This window comes from Clarias gariepinus, chromosome 3, assembly GCF_024256425.1.
Source record: "Clarias gariepinus isolate MV-2021 ecotype Netherlands chromosome 3, CGAR_prim_01v2, whole genome shotgun sequence".
NCBI classification, from domain to species: Eukaryota; Metazoa; Chordata; class Actinopteri; order Siluriformes; family Clariidae; genus Clarias; species Clarias gariepinus.
This window is the reverse complement of record NC_071102.1, coordinates 22,112,175-22,135,263: the sequence shown is the minus strand read 5'-3', so window position 1 is coordinate 22,135,263 and position 23,089 is coordinate 22,112,175. Positions and strand designations below refer to the sequence as shown.

Here is a 23,089-nt window from a genome sequence, read left to right as displayed (position 1 = left end):
TTTTTACATCCATGTATATTCCTGGCCTCGCTCCAAGCCATTTCCACATGTTTGGGCAATTAAAGGAGTTCCTGGCAGGCCAGCTTTTATTAGACGTAAAATCAGACAGGCAGTCCGATCATGGCTCCGGTGAGAAAACTTTTTTACCTTGATGGTGTCCTAGCGCTAGTGAAACACTGGGATAGGTACATTAGTGTAGTAGGGGATTATATAGAGAAATAAAGGGAGTTTTTATTCTCAGATTCGTTTTTCAATTTGACCTGAACGACCCCTTATAAAAATTATAAGAATAATAGACTATAATAATACTAATGTCAGCCAACAATCTCTGCCACCTTTATTCTCTACGTACACATTGCCTACTTATCTAAAATTTATGTATGCAATTTAAAAATAATGAAGAATGAAGGATACTAAATGCTTCAAATCGTAAATAGTAATCTGTGCGGTTCTTGATTCGGCTCCAGTGACCCGTGCCATGTGGAATGGGTTCGATCCTACCTGAGTATCTGGACTGAACTGCAGGCTTTTATTAAACAGCACCACACCACTGGACTCGTCTGGAGCAAAACTGTGAGTAGGAATTTTTCCTTCCGAACATTCGAAAGTATTCGAGTCCCATTCCCATCCCTGTCATCAAACGCACTCTGCACAGCAGCTGCACCAGATTAAACCTAGGAATCTGTCAGATGATTGGTGCATTCATCTTTTTTTTTTTTATCTTCAAATGAGGATTAGTTCGAACCTTAAAATGCAGGAATGGATATTTTTTTCCATTTTTAGTCATGAAGGGGTTGCTTCAATGAGCATCGAGCTGATCAGAGCTGAGATAACTGTCCGGGTGTAGGGTCCTCTCACACACACAAAAAAACCCGATGTCCACATCTGGTAAAACTTCTTTCCAAAAGGGGTTTAATTTCACCCCCATTTCTCTTTCTGTTCTCCTGTTTCTATGTGTGCTCTGGACTTCAGCGTTTTTAGATAAAAGACGGTTCTGGTTTTATTAGCTACTCTGTTCATTCAGAGTTTGCCCCTAAAAGGCTAGAGGAAACGTTTCAGCAGGGTATGGTGCTTTTTATGCTTATGCATGTGTTTATTTAATTTTTTGGCTTAAATGGTCAGAAAGCACAGAGCAAATAAATCTCCGGACTTGAACTCACGACCGATATCTACTGGAAAAAGGATATCTACAATAAGGAGATGCTGTTATATTTTACTTTATAGCCTTGTGTTAGTGTGTGTGTGTGTGTGTGTGTGTGTGTGTGTCTGTGTGTGTGTGTGTGTGAGAGGGATTTGTAAAGAAAAAAAAACAACCATTGACAATGTGCAGCTGCTTTTCTGCTACACGTTCACTAAATGCAATTCACATTTTTGTCTGCTTTCGCTTTCCTCTTTCTAGTGTGTGTGTGTGTGTGTGTGTGTGTGTGTTGAAAACGTGTGAAACGTGTGAAGCTGTTGGCCAAAACACAGCTTTGGTGCTGATTTTATTTATTTATTTGTATAACATAAAAATTAGAAACTACTTCTAAAGTTCATGCAACATAAAAGTGACCGATCTTGCTTTCCTAAAAATGCCAAGTTGGCCTTTTATAGAGATAATTTTTTTTTTTTTCAGTGTTATACTGTCTCTCTTCAAACAATAATCATTTAAAATGTTTATTATTCCTATTTCTTTGAGTATTAGTACTAAAACGGTAAATATCTAAAAGCATATGACCTGTAAAAATGTTACTTCAATTAGTTTTTAATAAGAGCTGAAGAAGCAAAAAATCTGTAGTGTCCGTAACCATGTCAAATTCATGTTGCAGTATCTTAACATCTTTGCATCTTAGAATAATTCACGTTTTCACGTTTGTCTTTTCATGTGAAATCTAAATTGGCCAAGTTTCATCTAAATGACAATTAAGATCATTGAAAATTTTTAATAAAAAAAAGTTATGGACACTACATAAAAGGGCTTGGAATTGTATTTAGCGAGTGTGCTTTTTTTAATATCTGATAAAATATAAATGTGTATGCATATTTACAAAAACAAAGCATGGATCGGATAGATAAGAAGCATTAAGTATTATGAAAAATAGTGCAGTATAATCCTACTGTCACATGCATAAGATGCACTAAACAGGCTGGAAGGAATATAGAATCCCAATATAGTGACTTTTACAACTAGCAGTATTGTTGGATCTGCTCTTGAAGTGACATGACGCTGCAGATTTGGCACATGTGCTGCCGACAAAATGCGATCACAAGTGGGCAGTGGAGACGCATTCAAAAATACAATACATGAGCCATTCATCTCAGCTGACCGTGTGTCATCGGATCACCCGGAACGAATGTTAATACCAGGTCTGAACTGGGTCTTTGAGTTTTGGTCGCTGGGTGTCATCTGGGATGAAGTTTGAAGGAAGTGTGCATGTGTTTTTCGGGGGGTGGTGAACAGGCTTGTGTGTGTGTGTGTGTGTGTGTGTGGTTGGAAACCTAAGAACCTGCAGTAGCTGTGTGTGTCAGCTGTCCCTCTTGCTGTGAAGGGTTAGAGTGTGATGGAGTGTGTGCCGTGGACAGGTGGCTCTCTGGGTCTCTTTGAAAGGGTTTTACCAAAGAAATACCTCCAACAAAAGCCCAGTGTGTGTTTAGATCACCCACCTGTTCACAGACATACGCCTTGGGTAATTTAACCTCTCCTCTCATTTGATCAACACTTCACCTCTATAATAAAACCCACTGCCGGGAGACTCACTGCATGTTTGCAGGCTTTACCATAAACTCCAAATCCCTCATGTGGACTTTTGTAACCTTAATTCTGTTCAGTATTGACCTTCTGGTGTCATAGGTTAAGGGTCAGCCTCTGAACCTGTGCTGAACCGGCATATCAGCACAACGATCTGGAGTGACAGCAGCGTGTGAGCTTGTTTACATTGGAAAAGAAAAGATGAGTGTGTGTGTGTGTGTGTGTGTGTGTAGCAGTTGTTGTGGTGTATGTGTTAAAGAGGAGATTGTGGGCAACTGTCAATGGCAGCTGTGCTGACACAGGAAAAAGGCTTAAGTGTGCTTCATTGATCCTGGTAACCAACTGCTTGACGTTTGTCTGTTTCTACAGACTTGGTGTTTAAGCTCTCGTCAGTATGTTTATACATTACTTGTATTATTTTAAACAAGCGTAATCGGCCAAAATTATCTTAGAATGAATCTGACCAAATCGTGTCATGTTATTGTGATCTAATTACATTATTCAGTTATTACATTATCTACTAAGGGGTGTTCAAGTCAAACCGGGACTTTTGATTGTGCAGGAGAACAGAAACCAGTTATGAGAGTAAAATCTTCCTTTATTTCTCTATATAATCCGCTGCTACACTAATGCACTCATCCCAGTGTTTCACTAGCTCTTGGAGACCATCAATAAAGAAAAATACATGCAGTAACATGCAAGTGTACAAACCAAAGTGTTGCTTTATACGCCCCCTACAGGAAGGTCAACATGTAGCAGGTTCATCTTTTGTGCCAGAGTGATTTCTAGAACATACTCACTTGTACCATAGATTTCACTGATTCCACAGCAACAAACCAAGCATGTTTTTTTTAAATTATAATTGACGAATAAGGAAAACACAAAAAACGTTCCCTTTAGCACTCTGTAGCTTATTGCTTTTTTTTAAAACAGGGTCCTATAGCACATTCGTCCCTGTCCGTGGCTGAAGCTGCTACTCCCTGCCCTCCACCTCCACCTCCCGCTCCGCCTGCGTTCACAGACGAAGGTCCAAAGCCTGACAGCGGTGCAGCTCAGCGTTCAGCTCTGTTCGCCCAGCTCAACCAGGGAGAGGCCATAACTAAAGGTGTGAAAGTAAAAGACAAACGTTGCTTGTTAGCAGTCATTAATTAATATTAGCAAAGAAAAAGCTCTTGCTCTTTTACAGACAGACAGCTCACACTTACTGCACAGTGACAGCAGTTAGCGATAGACCTGACTAATATGAGAAAAAAATGGAGAAATGAAGACTGGCAAAGATATAGCGAGTACAAAAAAATTACAAATGGATATGGTAACAATCCAGACTTTTTTTTCCAGACTCATTTTATTACCACATAACGTTGCTGGGTCTCCCCCTGAGTGACTGAAGCAACCCCAGATCACATCACTGTCCCCAGAGGCTTGTACAGTGGACACTATGCATGATGGGTGCATCATGCGCTTCCCTTCTTACCCTGACACGCCCATCATTCTGGAATAGGCTCAATCTAAAGTGATCAGATCACATGACCTTTTTTTTTTATTAGCTCAAAGTCCAGTCTTTGTGCTCCCCAGCATATAGAAGTGTTTTTTTATTTATTTATAATTCTCACTTGTAAGTGGTTTTTCCATGGCCTTACAGCTGTTCATTTGTTTTTGTGAGAGTGTTGAAGTACTCTTACTTTCACTATTAAACATAGCGTATTAAAAACTCCACCACGCATTTAAGTGATCTCTGATTACAGTCTATTACAGTTTTTTTTTCTCAGACCATGTTTCTTCTTCAAAATTTAGGAATTTAGTGCTGTCCTTCCATTTTTTAATAATGCTTTGGCCAATTCTTCCTTCCAATTTTTGATCCTTAATGTAGTCCAATAATTTCACCCTATATATTATTTATTATAATATATTATAATGACGCAAATTACTAAGCACATAAATCTTATTTTCTAATCTATTTTTTTCAAGATCTTAAAAGAAGAAAATGAATGATGAGTTAAAAGTTAGATCGAATTTAATACTTTGTTAAATAAAATGTGCTTTTATAAACTTGTGTTGTTGTTTTTTTTAGGGTTGAAGCATGTGTGCGATGAGCAGAAGACCCACAAGAACCCTGGTCTTCGCTCTCAGGGTGGGACAGGCCAGACGTCTCCTACAAAAGCCAGAGCCCCGAGTTTCTCTACTCAAACCTCAGCCAAGAAAAGATCTCCTGTATTGGAACTGGAGGGGAAGAAGTGGAGGGTGGTAAGTTCGGGAGGTGGGGGGGCGGGTGGCCTCGCAAATAGATGGTATTAATGATTGAAAATAAATATTATATTTTGTCAATAAATTTTTTATTTTGTCAATAATCTACTTACCTGGAGCTCCCAGGGATCATATCTGCTGTCAACCCATTGGCTGAGGTGTGTGTGTGTGTGTGTGTGTGTGTGTGTGTGTGTGTGTGTGTGTGTGTGTGTGTGTGGCCTTCAGGAGCACCAGGAACAGGTGCATGATCTGGTAATAGATGAAACGGAGCTGAAACAGGTGGTCTACATCTTCAACTGCAACAATTCTACCCTTCAGATTAAAGGCAAAGTCAACTCCATTATAGTGGGTGCGTGGAGCGCTTTCGCATTACTCCCTTTAGAGCGAATCCCATTCAGTACCCACGAGTTTCCTTTAACATGGATGTACTGAACATGTTTGACACTGTTGGTTTTTGACTTTTTCATGTAGACAACTGCAAGAAGCTGGGCCTTGTGTTTGAGAATGTGGTTGGCATCTTTGAAATCATCAACTCCAGAGACATCAAGCTCCAGGTCAGAATACACACCCTGCAGAATTTACTGTAGAATATAAACTCTTTTCTCTTTTTTTTTTAAACTTATCTGCAAAAACAACCCAAACTCTATAATAATAATAATAATAATAAAAAAAAAAACAATGCAAAACATTGTTGATGCATCCTTGGACACAATTTAAGTCAATTTAACCATTGGGCAGGAAGCATGACTTCAAGTCTGGTTAGGTCTGTGATCTGACCGGGCTACTAGAGTAAAGTCACTTTTTCATTGTATACAGTGGGCGGTGTGTTTCTGGTTATTATTGTATTATATCTTTATTTATTTTTCCCTGGATCCATATATGCCTGTCAGGCAAATGCTACCACCACCATGCCTTAACATACCATAACTAAAGGATTAGCCAGATGAAGAGTGGCACCTCTTCATTTCTCTTCATTCAATGTTTTCCATTCAGGCTAATCAGACTAATTATTTCTCTTGGCCTTAAAAGCCTTTTTTTTAAACTAAGGACTGGCTTTATTTTTTAAAGACCTGATCTGTTTAGTGCTAGGTTGTTGTATGTGTCCACCGAGGAACTCCACACTCCTATCTTCACTTCTGATTAAAGTCTTTCTTCCTGTTTGCTTAGTTAGGCTAGATGGCCAGCAGCAAGTAATGTCTAACTGCTTATGAACTTCTATGATTTGAGACTAGTTGATGCCACTTTGTTTTTCATGGCCTTGATTTTTTCAGAGCCTTGACACAGTCCTGTTTCAAAGAACTTCTGTCATTTCTTTTGACCTCTTATATAGACATGGTCGTGTCTGTAAACAGAAAAGCGTTCACACTATTATCCAGGGATTGCAAGTTCATACACTACTTTGATGATGTCACAGCCAGGAGTCCAGGGAGAGAGAGAGAGAGAGAGAGAAAGAGATGGGATCCTGTCTTTTTTTATCAGTTATAATGACACTAGACAATCCTATGCATCTGTAATGTGGAAGCGGAAGGAAAGCGCCTACTCCTGGGCGTGGCATGCCGCTTCCATTCCTGATTGTTAAGTGACATAAGGGAGTGAGAAGGAGCTGCCTGATCGGTGTGAATTGACTGTGACTAAATTAGGGAGAAAATCAGGTAAACAAAAATGCAAACAAATTAAATTGTATAAATCTATTTTTAAAAAGGATAATGTAACATAATGCAATAAGAAAAATTTATTGAAGATGCTTGAAAAAAAGTACACATGCAATCATGTCTTTCACTTAGGTTTTGGGAAAAGTGCCCACCATTTCCATTAATAAGACAGAGGGATGTCACGTCTACCTAAGTAAGGAATCTCTTGACTGTGAGATTATCAGTGCCAAGAGTTCAGAAATGAACATTCTGGTTCCTCAGGAAGATGATGATTATGTGAGTTAACTCTTTAATATTCTGTTTCACTTTTTCGCTTCATTGACATGATCGGAATGAATCAGCTACACACCATTTGTTTTTTCTTCTTAACTTGCTGTATTAACAGAGAGAGTTTCCTGTGCCAGAGCAGTTTAAGACCATTTGGGACGGGTCCAAGCTGGTGACGGAGCCGACTGAGATCGCTGGCTGATTGACAGATTCGTTTTCATTTCCTGTTTTCTGCTGGTATCTCTTTCTGCACTCTCAGCAGACAACCTTTTAGACACAGAGTCATCATGTATCTGAATTACATTTAGGGACAATTCTGCATTTTAAAAAATGGCTGTTTAGTGTGAGAATAGGAAAAATAGGAAAAATTAAATAAATAAAAATTCAGTAACATCCAGGATTAAGGTTCAGATTTACCCACAATAAATAAAAAAATGGTTGTTGTTTATTTGTTTAATTTTTTTCAAATATTTGTAATAAAAAAATTATTAAACCTGCGTCTTCCCAAGAAGAGATCTATTTGGATTATTTTAAAAATGAAGAAAATCTGTTTGTTCAAAGGCATGCAAGTACAGAGCCCCTAAAGGGACTTAAAAAATACATAAAAGAAAAAAGCGGTACTGCTGTACCTCTGCATTACGAATTTTCACCTTAAGAACTGAAATTCGGCATACGAGCGATGGAACCGAGCCAATCCGAATGCCAGCTAAGTTGCTCGTACGTCCCGGAGCTGTTCAAAACTTTTTGAACTTAAACTTTTTGTGTCAGTAAAAAACAGAAACTGAAAACAGTTGTAGGTTTTTTTTGGATTTTGTGCAAAATTTAGTGAAGACGTATCACCATGGGGTCCCAAGAATGTTAGCAAGGACGGTAGCAAGAAGAAAGGGGAGCCGCTTTCAGTTTGGTTTTTAAAGCAGCCGGTGCCAAGAGAAATCAAATAAAAATTAAGTGAGATTTAATGTATATTTATTTCATATTTTACTTAATTCGCATATCTTTTCTTAATGTTTTGATTGCTTTTACACTATATGTACAAATATGATTATAGCGTTGGAAATCGGTAATATTGGTAATATTTTTGTGTGGCTTGAACAGATTATCTGCATTTACGTACATTCTTTCCTATGGGAAAATTTCACCTTAAGAACTCGCCTATGGAACGGAATAAATTCATATGCAGAGGTATCGCTGTTCAGATCTCAAAAACCTTAGTGACTCATACTGCTGGGTCAATCGCTAGACAACGGTTAACTACAAGAGCAAAATAATCATCATTAACAACGCGATAGTCTTCGGCCCTCCCGACTGAATGGTAGTAGTAGGTTTAATGTGGGAGCCCCCTAGTGACCGGGAGGAATTGGACACGACTAAATTAGGGAGAAAATCTGGTGGGAAAAAAAACAAAAATAAATAATTGTGTTTTATACCTAAAATGATCAAATATTTTAAAATTACTAACTATTAGTTGAAAAGCGATAGATAAACCATGCTAAATGTCATAAAAAAACACAACACTTTCCAAACAAGTTCTTCCTTCATGCTTTAGGTTTCTAACCAATTACAGATGCATTGTTATTTATAAATCACTTAACAATACATGAATGTGCTGTGTGACACTGTGATTTAATATTCAACAAATATTGTCCTAAACTGTACAAAGAAACAAGAATTTTAAGCCGCACCTTAGTGATAAACATTTCTAAGCATTAATTAGTGAGATCCAGTTCTTGCACTTGCAGAAGGCGAGATTATGCAACCTTATGCAAGTGGCTTGCCAACTTCTTATTTCCTTTAATTTGTGATTTGTAGTTTAATTTACAATGAAATGAACGCTGATCTGGATATTCTCACACTTTTTTTTCTGTTATGTCACCAATCAGATTTCCCCCCCCGCCCATGTCCCTTAAGGAGCTCAGTACTTGTGAATCTCATACGTTTGTACTATGCATTTACTGTCTTTGTGTCCAACTAACTTTAAACCTAATTTCTGTTTTAAGAAGAAGCTTGAGATTTTAAATAGTGTTTCTTTTTTTCTTTTCTTTTTTTTTTTTTACTGAGATTAAGACCAGGACTTAGACTAGTGAACAAGATTCATAAGACTGAAAATAAAACTTGGTGAATGTGAGAAACTGACACTGAATGTGCAGACAAATGTGTGCCTCAAGGATAATTTTTTATATCTTTTTTTCTGTTTTTAAGGTAGCAATTTTGTTATGTATAACCTACCATGTATTTGGTTTACTTGTAGGCATCAGCCAGCACTGTGTGTTTCATAGCAACGTATACGGTCAACCTGTGCCATCATGATCATACACTGATATACTGTATCATATAACCACCATGTCATAACCAACACTATATAGACTGCACTGTATACAAACATAGAATAGAAGAAACCTCAGTTGCTCAGCTCACTAAAGATATTCTTTGTTGATATATTCATAACGTAACCACATGTTATCTTGCTATATGAAGTTTATTATGTAAGATGTCTACGGGGTCAACCCTTATTTCTTTGGTTGACACTTTTATCCAGTGTGACCTATAAAAGCCCAGTTGAAGTTAAAGGCACAACAGAAGATTTTGAGCAATCTGGGATTTAAACTCATTAAGGGTCACAAAGTGACATGAACTACCTAACCTCAAGGATTCCAAAGGACAAGTTTGGAAAAGTTCCTCGTTTCTAATATGCCCGTTCGAAGAAATCTAAAGCTACAGTATTTTTAAATAATTATATTTTTCTCTGTCACTAATGGCCATTCCAGGTTTGTCTTGAATTGTATTCGAAAACCTGCAAATACTTTTTAAGGGGATTATTTTCAACCCAGCCGTTTTAATTATAAACCACTGATACACTGTGTACAGCAGACTTTCATAAAAAGACGTAAATGTACCCAGGAGATATGTTAAAAAATAAAAATGTCTGGGAAAGCATTTTGTAGACTTCACTAATGTGAATGTAGAATTCTTTCACTTGTGAATTACTGAACTTGTAGTTCTAACTTTTGCTGCTCGAATTGAAAAAGGAAAATCCATTTGTCAAAACTGAGCTTTTTTGGTTATATATAAGAACAAATCTAAATCTGTTTGATGTTATAATCAGCATCCGGAGTAACTCTGATATTTCAAAGGAAGAACAATGTGTATCTTCACACTAGTCCTGCAATTAAAACATATTAGCTCTCTGAATGTTCTCTTCTTTTGTGTCCACTATTTGTTTATTGATTTATTTTCTTTTTTATACAAACCCACAGAGACCCAGCGAGTGTTTATTCATTTATTGTTGTGATTTCTGCTTTAAGAAAGCATTTTAATTAGTTTAAGGACAACACAGAACATCTGACTTGTAATCGAACGTGCACAAACAATTACATTACATGTTCGCAGTTGAACAAAGTGAAACATTTGTACTTAAATAATCACCTTTCATTAAGATTTTAGTTTATTTCTACAGTCATGTTGCCAAGTATTTTATTAAACATCTAACATTCGGCTGCTTTTAAAATACAGATTAAGTAGATCAGAAGCACTTAATTTGGATGGAACTCAATTTATTAACATATTTTTTTTAAAACATTTGTGCCCTCTAGTGGTCAAATTAGAGTAGTTGAATATTTGACAGCAGCATACAATATACCAACATACATTAATGCTTAAAATTACAACAAACAATAATATATAATTTGACACAAACAAAAACAAACGAAGATTTTGCCCTTGGAGACTTTTTTTCCCCAAGCATATTATATGCCATGACAATTCCAAAGATAATACATGGCACTACATTGAGCAGTTGGCAGTACGAGTCAAAAATGCACAAATTGTACAAGTAGAACAGAATATTTTCTGCAAATCAAAGTGGCATTTATGTCTAAAACGTAAAGCTTTATCCTACACTTAACACGTTTGGTTGGTGTTTAATGTTTAATGACCATATTTCCCTGAGAGTCCTGTGTGAAGAGCATTTCTGGATCTGGATCAGAGTTCTCCTCTGTTTCCAGAGGCATTACAGATGTGCAGCTGAAATACTCTCGGCCCTCACGGGAATTACTCCGGTCCTTCAGTGGGCATCGTGGCCCTTTGCTGCGATGGGCGATCACCCGAAAGCCTTCCGAGTCCTGAGTGAACAGCATGCTGAATGGGTCTTCGTCATTCTCCTGATCCTCGCAGATTGTCTTCTTAGGGGTCCGATGAAGTTTCTTATTAAAACCTGAAGAGTGTTTAACTGGGCTGGACCACGCCCGCTGCTTGAATGGTGAAAGTGCAGTACTGTGTCTGGGTGATGTGGGTCTGCTATTTTCTTTATCGTCTCTCTTTAAAGGTGACCCCTGATGCCTCCGCTCGAATAACTCAGGATCTTTATAAAAAGTCTTATAAGAAGATCTCGAATTTAAAAATGAAGCGTTCTTTTCTGTTAAACTCTGGTGTTTTAGGAGTCCCTGAGTATTCACATCTTCTGCTGTAGTCTCGTCCCTGTTTTCTGTGCAAATGCTCCTATGCTGCAAGTCCTTTTGCCATGCCTGATCCCCGTGAAGCTGAATTTGAGGAATTTCTTTCGGCTCGTCAGCATTCGTACTTCCACTTGTTATTGCTCTGCTGCTGTCTTTTTGTCCATCTGTTACATTCTCCATTGAAGGAGGTCTTCTCTTTCCTGCTGGCTCACACTCCTCTGACTGATATCCCCAAATCAAATGTAAAAACTGCTGCTCCTTATCATCATCATCATCATCATCATCATTACCGCCTTCACCAGACGCTCCATCGACATCTGCATTATCTTCCACTGAATCTGTTAAAGTCGAATGTCCGCTATTATCGTCCAGTTCTTCAGGCAGTTCAAACCTCATCTCACGCTTTCGTTTAGCGGCCGTATGTGCTTCAGAAAGGGGAGTAGAAGACATTCCCGAAGGCCGCAGAGAGCTGCAGTCCTCTGCACCTGAGGTCAAGAATAAATTTTGTAGTCAAAAGGCATACAGAGATACCAGTAAAAAAAAAAAAAAAAAAAACATTATATTTGATTGTCTCACCTTTTCCCTTTTTACTCTGTGGTAGAAAGAATGAGGAGATCATGCTTTGTTTTGTCGCAGGCATTTCCATCCTAGTTTGGGTAAAATTCAAAGCCACGGCAACACTGTAGCCCCCGGACCGAGCCAGAGGATTCAGAAGTTTGGTTATTGGCTGTACCGGTTTCTGCAAGAAAATAAGAGAACAAAATTATATTGAATATATTTTCTCATAGATTATGATGCATTGTTTTTTCCCCCTCCTCAGCGACTGGCATACTGGCACACTTTATAATATGTACTGTATTGAAAAAAAAATTACACATAGATTCAAGTGTTTAACTTCACATGAGAGCAAGGCGAAAAACAAAGTGTTAGTTACATATAGTAATTCTTTTCAGTAACAATTCATGTATTGCGACACCTAAATAAATTAATTAATTAATGAAAAAAGTGTGTGTGTGTGTGTGTGTGTGTGTGTGTGTGTGTGTGTATGCATGGATGCGATGGATTGGCACCTCATCCACGGTGTACCCCACCTCCTACCCCAAGTCCCCTGGGATAGGCTCCAGGATACACAGTACCAAAGATAAATGATTGAATGAATGAATGAATAAATGAATGAATGTTTGCATGTGAATGTTGCAGTTCACTATGATCCTGCAGGTGGTGCTCTAAACTAATCACTTGGGATGTAACGGTATCAAAACTAATACCTCGGTATGAATGGCACGGTATGGTATTTATTGAATCATTTACAGGAAAAACAAAACTAATGAAGAGACTCGAAAAAAGTGCCAGAAGTGTTTATTAAACAGTATACATGAACACTGAACATATCAATGGCATACCATATTAGCCATCTATCTGTAAACTTTGAAACAGGAACTTCAACTGTTAAATTTTAATAACAAAAAATTATTTAACCATGTAAAAAAAATAAAGTTTCAATTTAGTATTCTGTTGGTCTGTTGTCGCTACAGATCCAGTAATGTGGAAATGGCGGGTGCTGCTATTAGCGGCGAAGAAAAAGAGATAAAAAGAGTAATCAATCATTACGGAGTAAGCGAGTTTTAAAACGGATGTGCGCATTACTGGATCTGTAGCGACAACAGACCGCAAAGGATGATGGCCACGCCTGTGCTGATGGGAATTGGAGTTCCCGCTACCTCCCACCCGCTCCATTCGCCTGAGAAAACTTTTCGCAGAAGACCTATCGTTTCATCAAGTAATGCGACCACGATAGTATCGGAAAAAATTGTTATTGCGGTACGACGGTATTTACAATACCGGTACATCCCTACTAATCACACATTGGCAGGCAGCACAGCATACTATATATTTAATTGTATTTTTTTTTGTTTTTAAAATAAATCTTAAATCTTATATCTAATAAGGTTATTTATAAAACCATGATACATATACTGTAGAATCGCAATATAAATTGAATCAACACCTCGGTATTGTGATTATAACGGCTGGGCCCTTGTGATTCCCATCCCTAATTTTACATACATACTGTATACGTTTTACACACATACACACACACATACATACACACACACATAAATACACACACACATAAATACACACACACATACATAAATAAATACATACATACATACACATACATACATACATATACACACACACACACACACACACACACACATATACATACAGACACACACATATACATACACACACAATTTATTGCTATACATTATTTATTTATATATAAGATAATATAATCATATTATTAATATTACATTAATATAGTATATATCATATATTTTTTCCCTGAAGTGAGTATATATATATAATGACTGTAGATCTATATATTTATATGTATATGTGTACCTGATAGTATTGCAATGTCATTAAGTGTGATTTATAAAAATTTGAGTTTGAAATAAAACTTACCTTCTGTTTCTTTGCTCTTAACTCAGCAGCGTCCAGCCAGACTCCACACTCCTCCTCCTCTACAGCTTTACCTTTACATATCTTACTCTTCCCTCTGCTCATCTTCATTCTTCACCTCACAACTAACACAAATAAATTTAAACAGCGTTACGCAATAATAAACAAGCTTAACCTCGCATTAAAAAAACTACCAAACAAATAACCCCGTTGTGTTGCCACAATATGCTCGTTTATTATTTCCCGCGCAGGATTTGTAAGAATGTCTTCGGGTTGCCAAGTTTTTCAATCTTACACAATTACACTTAATTCCTAGACCTCAGATTCATTTGTTGTTTTAGCGCCCTCTACCGCCTGTTGGGGTATAACCGTTAATTTCACCCCTGCAACCTATGTGAAAATAATTACTTTTAACTTTAAGATGTATATTCGGATTGTATTTGACCTCAAAGTATCACAATGAATGTAGGAAAGTTAAATGTTAATTGTATTTATTCAGCTAAAACAACTTATACTATAACATATATACTATAACAAAATCCCCCAATTAAATAATTTGGTCACATGACTATGGCTCAGCGTCAACATTATATTTGGGCTCGTGGTTAGCACTTCACCTCGCAACTTCAGGTTCTGTGTTCGATTCCCGCCTCGGGTCTGTGTGCATGGAGTTTGCATATTTTCCCAGTGCTTTGTGGGTTTCTTCTGGGTACTCCGGTTTCCTCCCAAAGTCCAAAGACAATCTAATTAGGCTTATTGGCATTACCAATTTTTAGATTTTGATATTGCAGAAATTTTGATAAATCAATCTTAAGCATTTGTGCAATGTTGCATCATGCAGGTTATGAAACCAAATCCTAAATATTGTGTGTGTCTGCATTTCATATATCATATTTTTACAGTCCCCAAAATTATGTGTCTTATTTCATCTGTACATGAAACTCTTAAATGGTCAACAATAAATAAATAAATAAATTAATTAATTAATTAATAATAGAATTACTTTTACAAAGGGGAAAAACAGTTTACTCCTTACAAAACAGGTTCGGTTATAATATAATTGACTAGCATTCACATAATTTCTCGGTATTCTGTCGGTCACAGCTATGCATTTTCTGTGGTTGATTAATCTTAAATCCTAATACATAAAGCTGTTTCTATTTTAAAAAAATGGAAAACATAATTCCAGTGTCTGACACAAATGTATACAGTACAGTACACACTTCAGGAAAAGAAATATATGATGTATACGATACTAATACAATATTAATACAATATTAATAGTATTCATATCATTAGTATCATAATATTATTAGATACATCAATATATAACGTATAGCAATACATTTAGTATTTAAAAATGTATAACAAGTTTTTTCCTTTCCTGAAATGTGTACGTGTGTTACAGTATATGTGTGTTTATGAGAAAAGCCTAACCATTTCACGAATGATGAAAACGAAAAAGCTAAATACTTGGCAACCACAAACACTTTCTTGGCGTCACGCGACAGGAAGTGACGTAGTAATTCAGCGACGAAACCTGATTCCCTTTGACGTAAACACAGCTTGAAGTGAGTTATATGTTCTTTGTGTTGTTTTGTCGTCGGTAGACCGAATTTGTAATACGTTAGTTAACAGTATTCTATAAAGTACATAAGCAGCTGAACTTTTTTCATTATATATATAACTTAATTCTGAGACTCAGTTAAGTGAAACGTCGAGAAGCTAAACTTCCTGGCTAATTGCTATGCTATGTTAGCAGCCCCTGTCCTCGGATAGACTGTTTTCATGTATAACATATAAATGTAAAACCTACATTAAACATTATAATTAATAAAAATACTTTTGTGAAATATACATTTATATCAACATGTCTAAATGTCAGGGTCTTGTTCTTGTCATGTACGAAGCAGTCGGGCTTTGTATCACCTCATAGGAGTGTTTATTTCCGCAATCCTCCAAATCTGACAGGAGTTTAACACTAAAACTCATTAACTTTCATTCTAATACGTCCTTGTGCTAAACAAATAATCAGCTTTTATCAATGTGATGTAAGTTTGGATATCATGAGTATAAGAAGTGCAAACACACTGCAGTTTTCTCCAGATCCAGTTGTTAATCGTGTTTCTGTATTAACCATCTAAAGGTACAGGCAGCTTAGGATTGTCATCATGTTTCATGGAATACCTGCTTCAGGAGGCATCGGAGGAGGTACGTGAAAAGATTTAAAAGGTTTACGCTAGAAAAGATACCACTAGCAACAACAATTATCACTTTATTTGATAAGATATTAAAATTAAAAAAAAAAAATTTTCTTGTGTATATTTCTATTCTTTTACTCAGGAATAGAAATAAAAGAAATAATCTGTTTAGGCCAGGCTCGATTCCCATCTGTGTGCGCATGAAGTTTGCATGTTCTCCCCGTGTTTGGTGGGTTTCCTCCCACAGTCCAAAGATATGCAGATTAGGTTAATTAGCATTCCCAATATGCCTGTATGAATGTGTGTGTATGTATGTGTGCCCTGTGATGGATTGGCACCCTGTCCATGGTGTATCCCCTCGGGTAGGCTTCAGGACCCCCGCAACTCTGAATACAGGATAAAGCGGTATAGACGATGAGTGAGTGAGTAATCTGTTTAGCTGCGCATTATCTTCATTGGAAATTCACGAGACCAAGAGACAGACGTATAACATACTAGACATAAGATTGACCAGAGACCAGATGATACGATATTACCATGATACCTAAGTGTTAATTTGATTTGTGTTCCGGTTCTGTAATTATTAGGGATCACCAGTCACCTCCTGATACTATGTTATTACTATACCTAGGTGCTATAATTATCATGATTTTATAAATATCCCAATCCGATATTGCATTTTTCCCTAAGTTTGTTACAATGTTAACTCTTTAAAAAAAGTTTCATGAGTAACCAAATATAGCCCGTTCCTTATAACATTAGTTTTCTCACTTATAAACCAAACGCTGCATTTAAACAGTACAAACTAACTTCAAAGCTGAACAGCATGTATCTCTGTCATCATCCATAATTATTCTGCTTAAATATGACTGGTGAAAGTGTGTGTAATGGGTGGGTGTAAGACTAGTTCACTCAGATTTTGGAGGAAAAGGCAGATCAGAGGGTTTTAACTCGTGCGATTTTTGATAATGTAACACCATAAAAATTAACTGTTTTCCCCCTCCCTATTATTTCCCTATTTTGCACCAATACACTAAAAATGCTACTTGACCTTGATTTTGTTATGCTTGTCTATATTTTAATTTTATTTTCTCATTTTATTGCACCCAGCTCCAGCCAATAAGCCTGAATTATATGAGGTAAAATCATTCCATAGTATGAGCCATAAAAATAATTTACATGAATCGACCTGTAATCTTATTCATCCCGTTTTTTTTGCCCTTTGTAGGAAGTAAAGCTGTACAAAAATGCCCGGGAAAGAGAAAAGTAAGTCTTAGCGCTGATTAGATTCTTTCAATTGTAAAATTCTTGTAAAATGTTGTTAAAAATAAATAAAATTGACCTGATTGTGAGATTTGTCCTGAGTTAAATGTTATGGACTGTGTCGAAAGGTACGACAACATGGCCGAGCTGTTTGCTGTGGTGAAGACGCTCCAAGCATTGGAGAAAGCGTACATTAAGGACTGCGTGACTCCCAATGAGTAGGTTATGTTTATTATGTTTTTCATTTTATTTTTAATTTTTTCCGCATCAGGCTTGATTCAACAAATGTCACGCTCTTTCAGGTACACGGGCGCCTGCTCCAGATTGCTGGTGCAGTACAAGGCTGCTTTCAAACAGGTCCAGGGATCAGATGTTGGCTCAATCGATGACTTTTGTAGGAAATACAGGGTACTTTCTTACTCTTCCATGAGTGCTTTTGTTTTCTAAGATGATCCTTGTTTGATCGATTCTCACTCCTTTCCTATGACATGATTATCGATCATCTTGATTTAAAATTTAAGTATTAAAGGTCCACGCTGATGTAAAAGATTTATAATTAAGTTTGCCGTCATGGTCTTTTGTAAACTAATTACCTCCTCTGACTTATGACGTTCCTTACTGTTACAGCTCGACTGTCCACTCGCAATGGAGAGAATAAAAGAAGATCGCCCAATTACCATAAAGGATGACAAGGGCAATTTGAATCGCTGCATTGCGGACATTGTGTCTGTAGGTATCTTTTTTTTTTCTCTCAATCATGTTAGAGCTTTGAATTTTAAGTATTTCATTCAGTACTTCTCATCGTGCTATTCACTAGTTCCAGGAGGTCCATTAAACTGATTTTTCTCCGTATAGTGTTTTGTGCCAAGATGCATTTTATTACACTGCAGGATCCCACATTTATAGTCTGTGTATTCTGCTTCAAAGTATTATCCGGACAACTACTCTGTCCTAGCATGCATTGTGATGCAGATCTGTCCAACGTGTTAGGACAGAAGATTTGTCCTAAGAGATGTCCTAATCGCTTTCTTAGATCATATTAACAGACTAGCCGTACAAAAACGTTTGTGGGAAGTTTCAGTCCTGAAATATTGAGCGACTGCAGTCACAAGTCCTCAAAGATATTTATTTAGACTTATTATAGACTAATTTAGATTTATAGACTCATTTGTAATGACTGTATGAATAAATGCTTATTCATCCCTGATGCCTTTTTTTATTTTTATTTTTTAGCTCTTCATCACAGTCATGGACAAACTGCGGCTGGAGATTCGAGCCATGGATGAGGTACTCGTACTACATCTGTTTGTGCATATATGTTTATACAAGAAACCTTAAAAGCACACTCAATCTCAGTGCCAGTCAATCTAGGCTGTCAGGACCACCTTTCCTCATCAATGTGTTTTTCAGATCCAGCCAGACCTTCGGGAACTGATGGAGACAATGAACAGGATGAGCAACATGCCGCCAGATTCAGAAGCCAAAGACAAAGTCAATCTTTGGTAAACATGAATTCTTACCTACTGCTTAAGTCATAATATGAGAGAGTATATGTAGGAAGTAAGGCGTGTTTAATGTTTTTTTATTTTGGCACACAAAGTTTTTATTTCCATAATTGTATGAGGGGCGCTCAAGTCAAAACCGGGACATACTCATATAAGTTTCTTAACACTTTTGGTTTTAGTTATAAAGTTTTAGAAAAGAAGTAGTAGTAATAATCACGGTATTTACATGTCATCCAGATGAGGATGAGTTTCTGATGAGTTAGTTTTCACCCTAGTGTTGTTGTCTCGAGGAGATGTCACCTTTAGCTTGCTAATTATGGATACATACATATATAACTTTAAAATGTATGAGTGTTGTTCAAGTCAAACAAGAAGGAATATAGACTATAGACGATGCTGCTTACTGTTACAATGTGACATTGTCGCCTGTGACACTTGGACAGTATGACACAAAAGTTGTTGATGACACAGTCTGCAAGTCAATTCAGTGGGGAACACCTATGACACGCCTGTGACTGAACTACCTGCACAAACAGCCAACATACAGTGTGTGTGTGTGTGTATCCCTGCACATTTCCATCCACTGCTGTTATTGTTCAAACATACAATGTTGCCATGAGGCAACAAATAAAAATTTTAACATATTAATAAAGCATCTTTACTTATACATGCTTCTTCCCATGCTCATGCACATCACAGACAAGTTTTTTTTATTTATTTTTTACTAACATGTTACAAAGTAAAATTTATTTAACCTTTTGCTAACAGTGTGTCCAAGCCAGCTAGGGTCCCCAAAAGGACTGTTTCAAAACACCCCAAGACACACCTCAAATTTCATTGGACAAAGACTTATCATCAGGCTTTTAGTGTGATGTTTTACCTAAAAATAAAAGTTAAAGGGGCAGTGTGCGAGCCAAAATAGTGGTTTGTTGCGTAAGGGCAACGCTATGGCATACAGGGTTAAAAGTCTTATCACCGTACTGTGCTTGAAGTGTTCTATAAATGTCAATCAGTTTTTTTTTGTTTTTTTTACATTTTACATTTATAAGAAATTTTATTGCAAGTCGCAGTTTGAATTTTACGCCCCTCGTATTTCCTCAAACATGACATGTCTTTTACTTTATCACTATTTTGAGCCATAAGGTTAACCCTAAGCTCACCCTAAGCTAGAAAGCATTACTGTCTAAACACTTTCAACTTAAAACCGTTTTTTTAGGACCTCGCCCTACAGTAGTTCAAGGAATATTGCAATAATAGGGATCAGCCAAATGATTTTCTTGACTTCCTCTCACCGCTTTTCTCCCCCCCTTTTCAGGTTGACCACACTGAGCAGCATGTCTGCCGCCGACGAGCTGGATGACTCCCAAGTCCGCCAGATGCTTTTTGACCTGGAGTCCGCCTACAATGCCTTCAACCGGTTCCTACACTCGTCCTAAACAACACTCTGAAAACAGAACTCGCTTTGTAACCAACCGCTCCTTTGTAAATACGTTCCCTTCGCTCTTGGCCAGAATCCTCTCCTTTGATACAGAACTCTGGCTGTTTGGAACTGTGTAGTGACTTTCTGTGATCAAGTTGCGATGTGGGGTGAAAAAATCTGTCTGTCGATATTACTGTCCACCTTCTAGTTTATTACCTTTAACTTATATAGTTAAATATAACAAATTAATATTTCTTTATAGCCCTATTTCATAGCTTTCTGCACCAGCTTGACAGAAACCTTCTGTGTGTGTGTTCGTATATTTTTGAGAACACAACAGTGGGACATTTTTATCAATCGCCAAAAATTTGGAATTAGATTTCCCAATTCAAAAACATCTGAAATGAGGTACCTTCTGTCCTGGTTTCTCTTTGCAATGATCATATTTTTTAATTTTTGCAGTAAAACAATAATCTGTTGGGTTTGCATTAATTCTAATTTCTTTCAGAAATTCCTATTGGAATTAAATAGTTGGGTAGGTCAATTTATTAGGTACGTTAGGAATAGTACTAGAAGGCAATTCAGTATATGCTCAGAAAAAAGGGCACTAATCATTTACATCTTTAGTGTTTGTCTATTACCTGCAAATGTGCATCTGGTGTAGCTTCGTTACTGTTAAAAATAAATTAAAGGCAAAACTGTCATCCTTAAGGTGTAACTATACGTATTAGGTCATTCTGAATCTTCCATTACATTTGATTTACCATGTTAAAAATTATATTTTGCAAGAAAGAATACCCCAGTGACAAAGAAAGGGTACCTATTAGTACTCTTCAACCAAGACCTTGTAGAACACATAAATGTCTATGTAGGAATCCAACATTCAGTTCTTTGGCAGAATAAAATGAAACCAGTGGGTTTAAAATACTAGGCAAATAAAAAATTGTTTTAACTCTAATGTATTATGTGGTTTGATTTTGGGCTAATACAATTATTATTATTATTTGGTTATATCTGATAATTACACTTTGTATTTCTGTAAATTATGGGATCATGATATACATGTTTATTTCTGTTCTTTTTGGAGAAATTGGTTTCACTGTACTGTATGCAAATTTATATTTATTAAAACTCCACATTACTATCCCATTCCAGATGTATTCCCCCTTTGCTGTTATAATAACTTTCACTTTTCTGGCAAGGTTTTCCACTAAATTTTGAGAGTGGTGGTGAGGATTAAGCTTATAAGGGCATTATTGAGTTCAGGCACTGATATTGGGTTAGGAGGCCTGGAGTGCAGGTCCTGCGTTTTCCATCTGTTTTATCATCATGCTCTCTTATGTTCATATATGACTGCTCAGACACTATAACTGCACACAACTGTCTGCCGCCGAACTATACAACTTTACTATATATTAGACCTTTTTTTTCACTTTGGGCCTTTTCACATATTGTGATTGCACATAAAGTCATGTGTTTTTGTGTAAAAACTAAAAACATCCAAACATAATGGGTCTCACTATTAGGCAAATACAACTTAAGAGAAACAACATATAACATTTTTTTACCAGGTCATTTTTATTTAACAAAAATGAAGCATAAAATAATAAGAAAAGAAACTTAATATGATAGAGATAATTAATTGATCATCAGCAGGTGTGCAGGCCTTTATAAAATCAGGTGTTTTGGCAGTTTGCTGGTCTGAAGCATTCAGATTTGTGTGTTAGCTCAATGCCAAGAGGGTAAGACATAAGCAATGGTTGAAGAGAAGCAGTTTTTCCTGCACATTAATCTGGAAAGGGTTGTAAAACCATTTCAAAACAATTTGGAATTCAATGTTCTATAATGAGAACGATATTTCACAAGTGGGATGCATTCAAGGCAGTTCCCAATCTTTCCAGGAGTGGACGATCCAGCATGTCCCCAAAGTCAAGCCATGCAATGCTTAGAAAAATACAACAACAACAAAAAAAAAAAACGAGGTTTGTTGCCAGGAGAAACCACATCTGTTTTTAAAGAACATGGAAGCATGACTGACAAACCACAAGACTTCTGGAACAATGTCCTATGGACAGATGGCCAAGAAATGCCCAGTGCCAAACGGCTCATACCCACTGTCAAGAACAGAGGTGGAGGGGTGATTCAAATTCAATTCAAATTGAAATTTAATTTGTCACATATACACTCATATACACAGTACAATATGCAGTGAAATGCTTAAACGACCACCCCATGACCTTAAAAATGTAAAAACAATTAACAAGAAATAAATAGAACAAAGTATAAAAAATATTTCAAAATATATATAAGAAATATAAAAAAAACTTATCTATACAATGAAAAAAATATATAAAGATAAATTTAAATGGAAATAAATGGAAATGTGAAGGAAGTGTACGAATGTGCATGTGTGTAGATGTCCATGGTCCATAAATGTCCATAATCTGCAATGTGCAAATGGCATAAACGTGTAAATGTATAATGTCCATGAATGTCCGCGGTATGTGCAACTGTCCATGAGTGTACAGATGAGCTGTGTCCATGAGTGTCCATTACTGTGCAGTGTGCTAAAATGCAGAGATGATTAATCCTGTATAGTGTTCATAACTGTGCATTGTGCAATGTGCAAAGATGATTTGGGCTTGTTTTTGAAGCCAGGAGGCCCAGGCACCTTGCAGTCGTTGAGTCAACCACAAAACTTTTCTGTAAAACAGAGTATTCTAGAGGCAAATGTGAGGCCATCTGTCCGACAACTAAAGCTTGGTCGTAATTGGGGGGCCAATGAATTCTACTGTCCATTTGAGAAAGGATCTGTGACATGCAAATCTCGAAACCTTTTGATATCACCTCATATCTGTGTAAATAGCCTCTTTGCTAATTTCTTCT

At 36.8% G+C, this 23,089-nt stretch overlaps 3 protein-coding genes across 4 annotated transcripts in view; 2 read left to right on the top strand and 1 right to left on the bottom strand.

Moving 5' to 3' along the window:
- The window catches only part of cap2 (cyclase associated actin cytoskeleton regulatory protein 2), a 32,925-nt gene extending 22,845 nt beyond the window's left edge, over positions 1–10,080 (top strand). The window contains exons 7-13 of the mRNA XM_053493291.1: positions 468–573; positions 3,662–3,833; positions 4,800–4,972; positions 5,198–5,321; positions 5,444–5,526; positions 6,757–6,900; positions 7,010–10,080. Of these exons, the coding sequence (XP_053349266.1) occupies positions 468–573; positions 3,662–3,833; positions 4,800–4,972; positions 5,198–5,321; positions 5,444–5,526; positions 6,757–6,900; positions 7,010–7,093 (886 nt within the window). The 3' untranslated portion in view covers positions 7,094–10,080. The remainder of the gene's footprint in view (positions 1–467; positions 574–3,661; positions 3,834–4,799; positions 4,973–5,197; positions 5,322–5,443; positions 5,527–6,756; positions 6,901–7,009) is intronic.
- Positions 10,081–10,182: 102 nt separating this feature from the next.
- LOC128519341 (aurora kinase A and ninein-interacting protein) lies at positions 10,183–14,053 on the bottom strand. Its single transcript, XM_053493042.1, has 3 exons — positions 13,818–14,053; positions 11,919–12,081; positions 10,183–11,827 (listed from the first exon to the last, which is right to left on the bottom strand). The coding sequence occupies exons 1-3, from the start codon at positions 13,923–13,925 to the stop codon at positions 10,809–10,811; spliced, it is 1,290 nt and encodes a 429-aa protein (XP_053349017.1). The 5' UTR covers positions 13,926–14,053; the 3' UTR covers positions 10,183–10,808.
- Positions 14,054–15,307: 1,254 nt separating this feature from the next.
- Positions 15,308–21,352, top strand: vps28 (VPS28 subunit of ESCRT-I). Of its 2 annotated transcripts, none has more exons than XM_053491322.1 (10): positions 15,308–15,385; positions 15,961–16,025; positions 17,126–17,154; positions 17,244–17,281; positions 17,407–17,496; positions 17,581–17,686; positions 17,906–18,007; positions 18,512–18,565; positions 18,689–18,780; positions 20,099–21,352. In XM_053491322.1, the coding sequence occupies exons 2-10, from the start codon at positions 15,986–15,988 to the stop codon at positions 20,217–20,219; spliced, it is 672 nt and encodes a 223-aa protein (XP_053347297.1). In that variant the 5' UTR covers positions 15,308–15,385; positions 15,961–15,985; the 3' UTR covers positions 20,220–21,352. The 2 variants fall into 2 exon arrangements, with proteins under 2 accessions (XP_053347297.1, XP_053347298.1); XM_053491323.1 differs by having other exon boundaries at positions 15,327–15,385; positions 15,967–16,025.
- Positions 21,353–23,089: the final 1,737 nt, after the last annotated feature.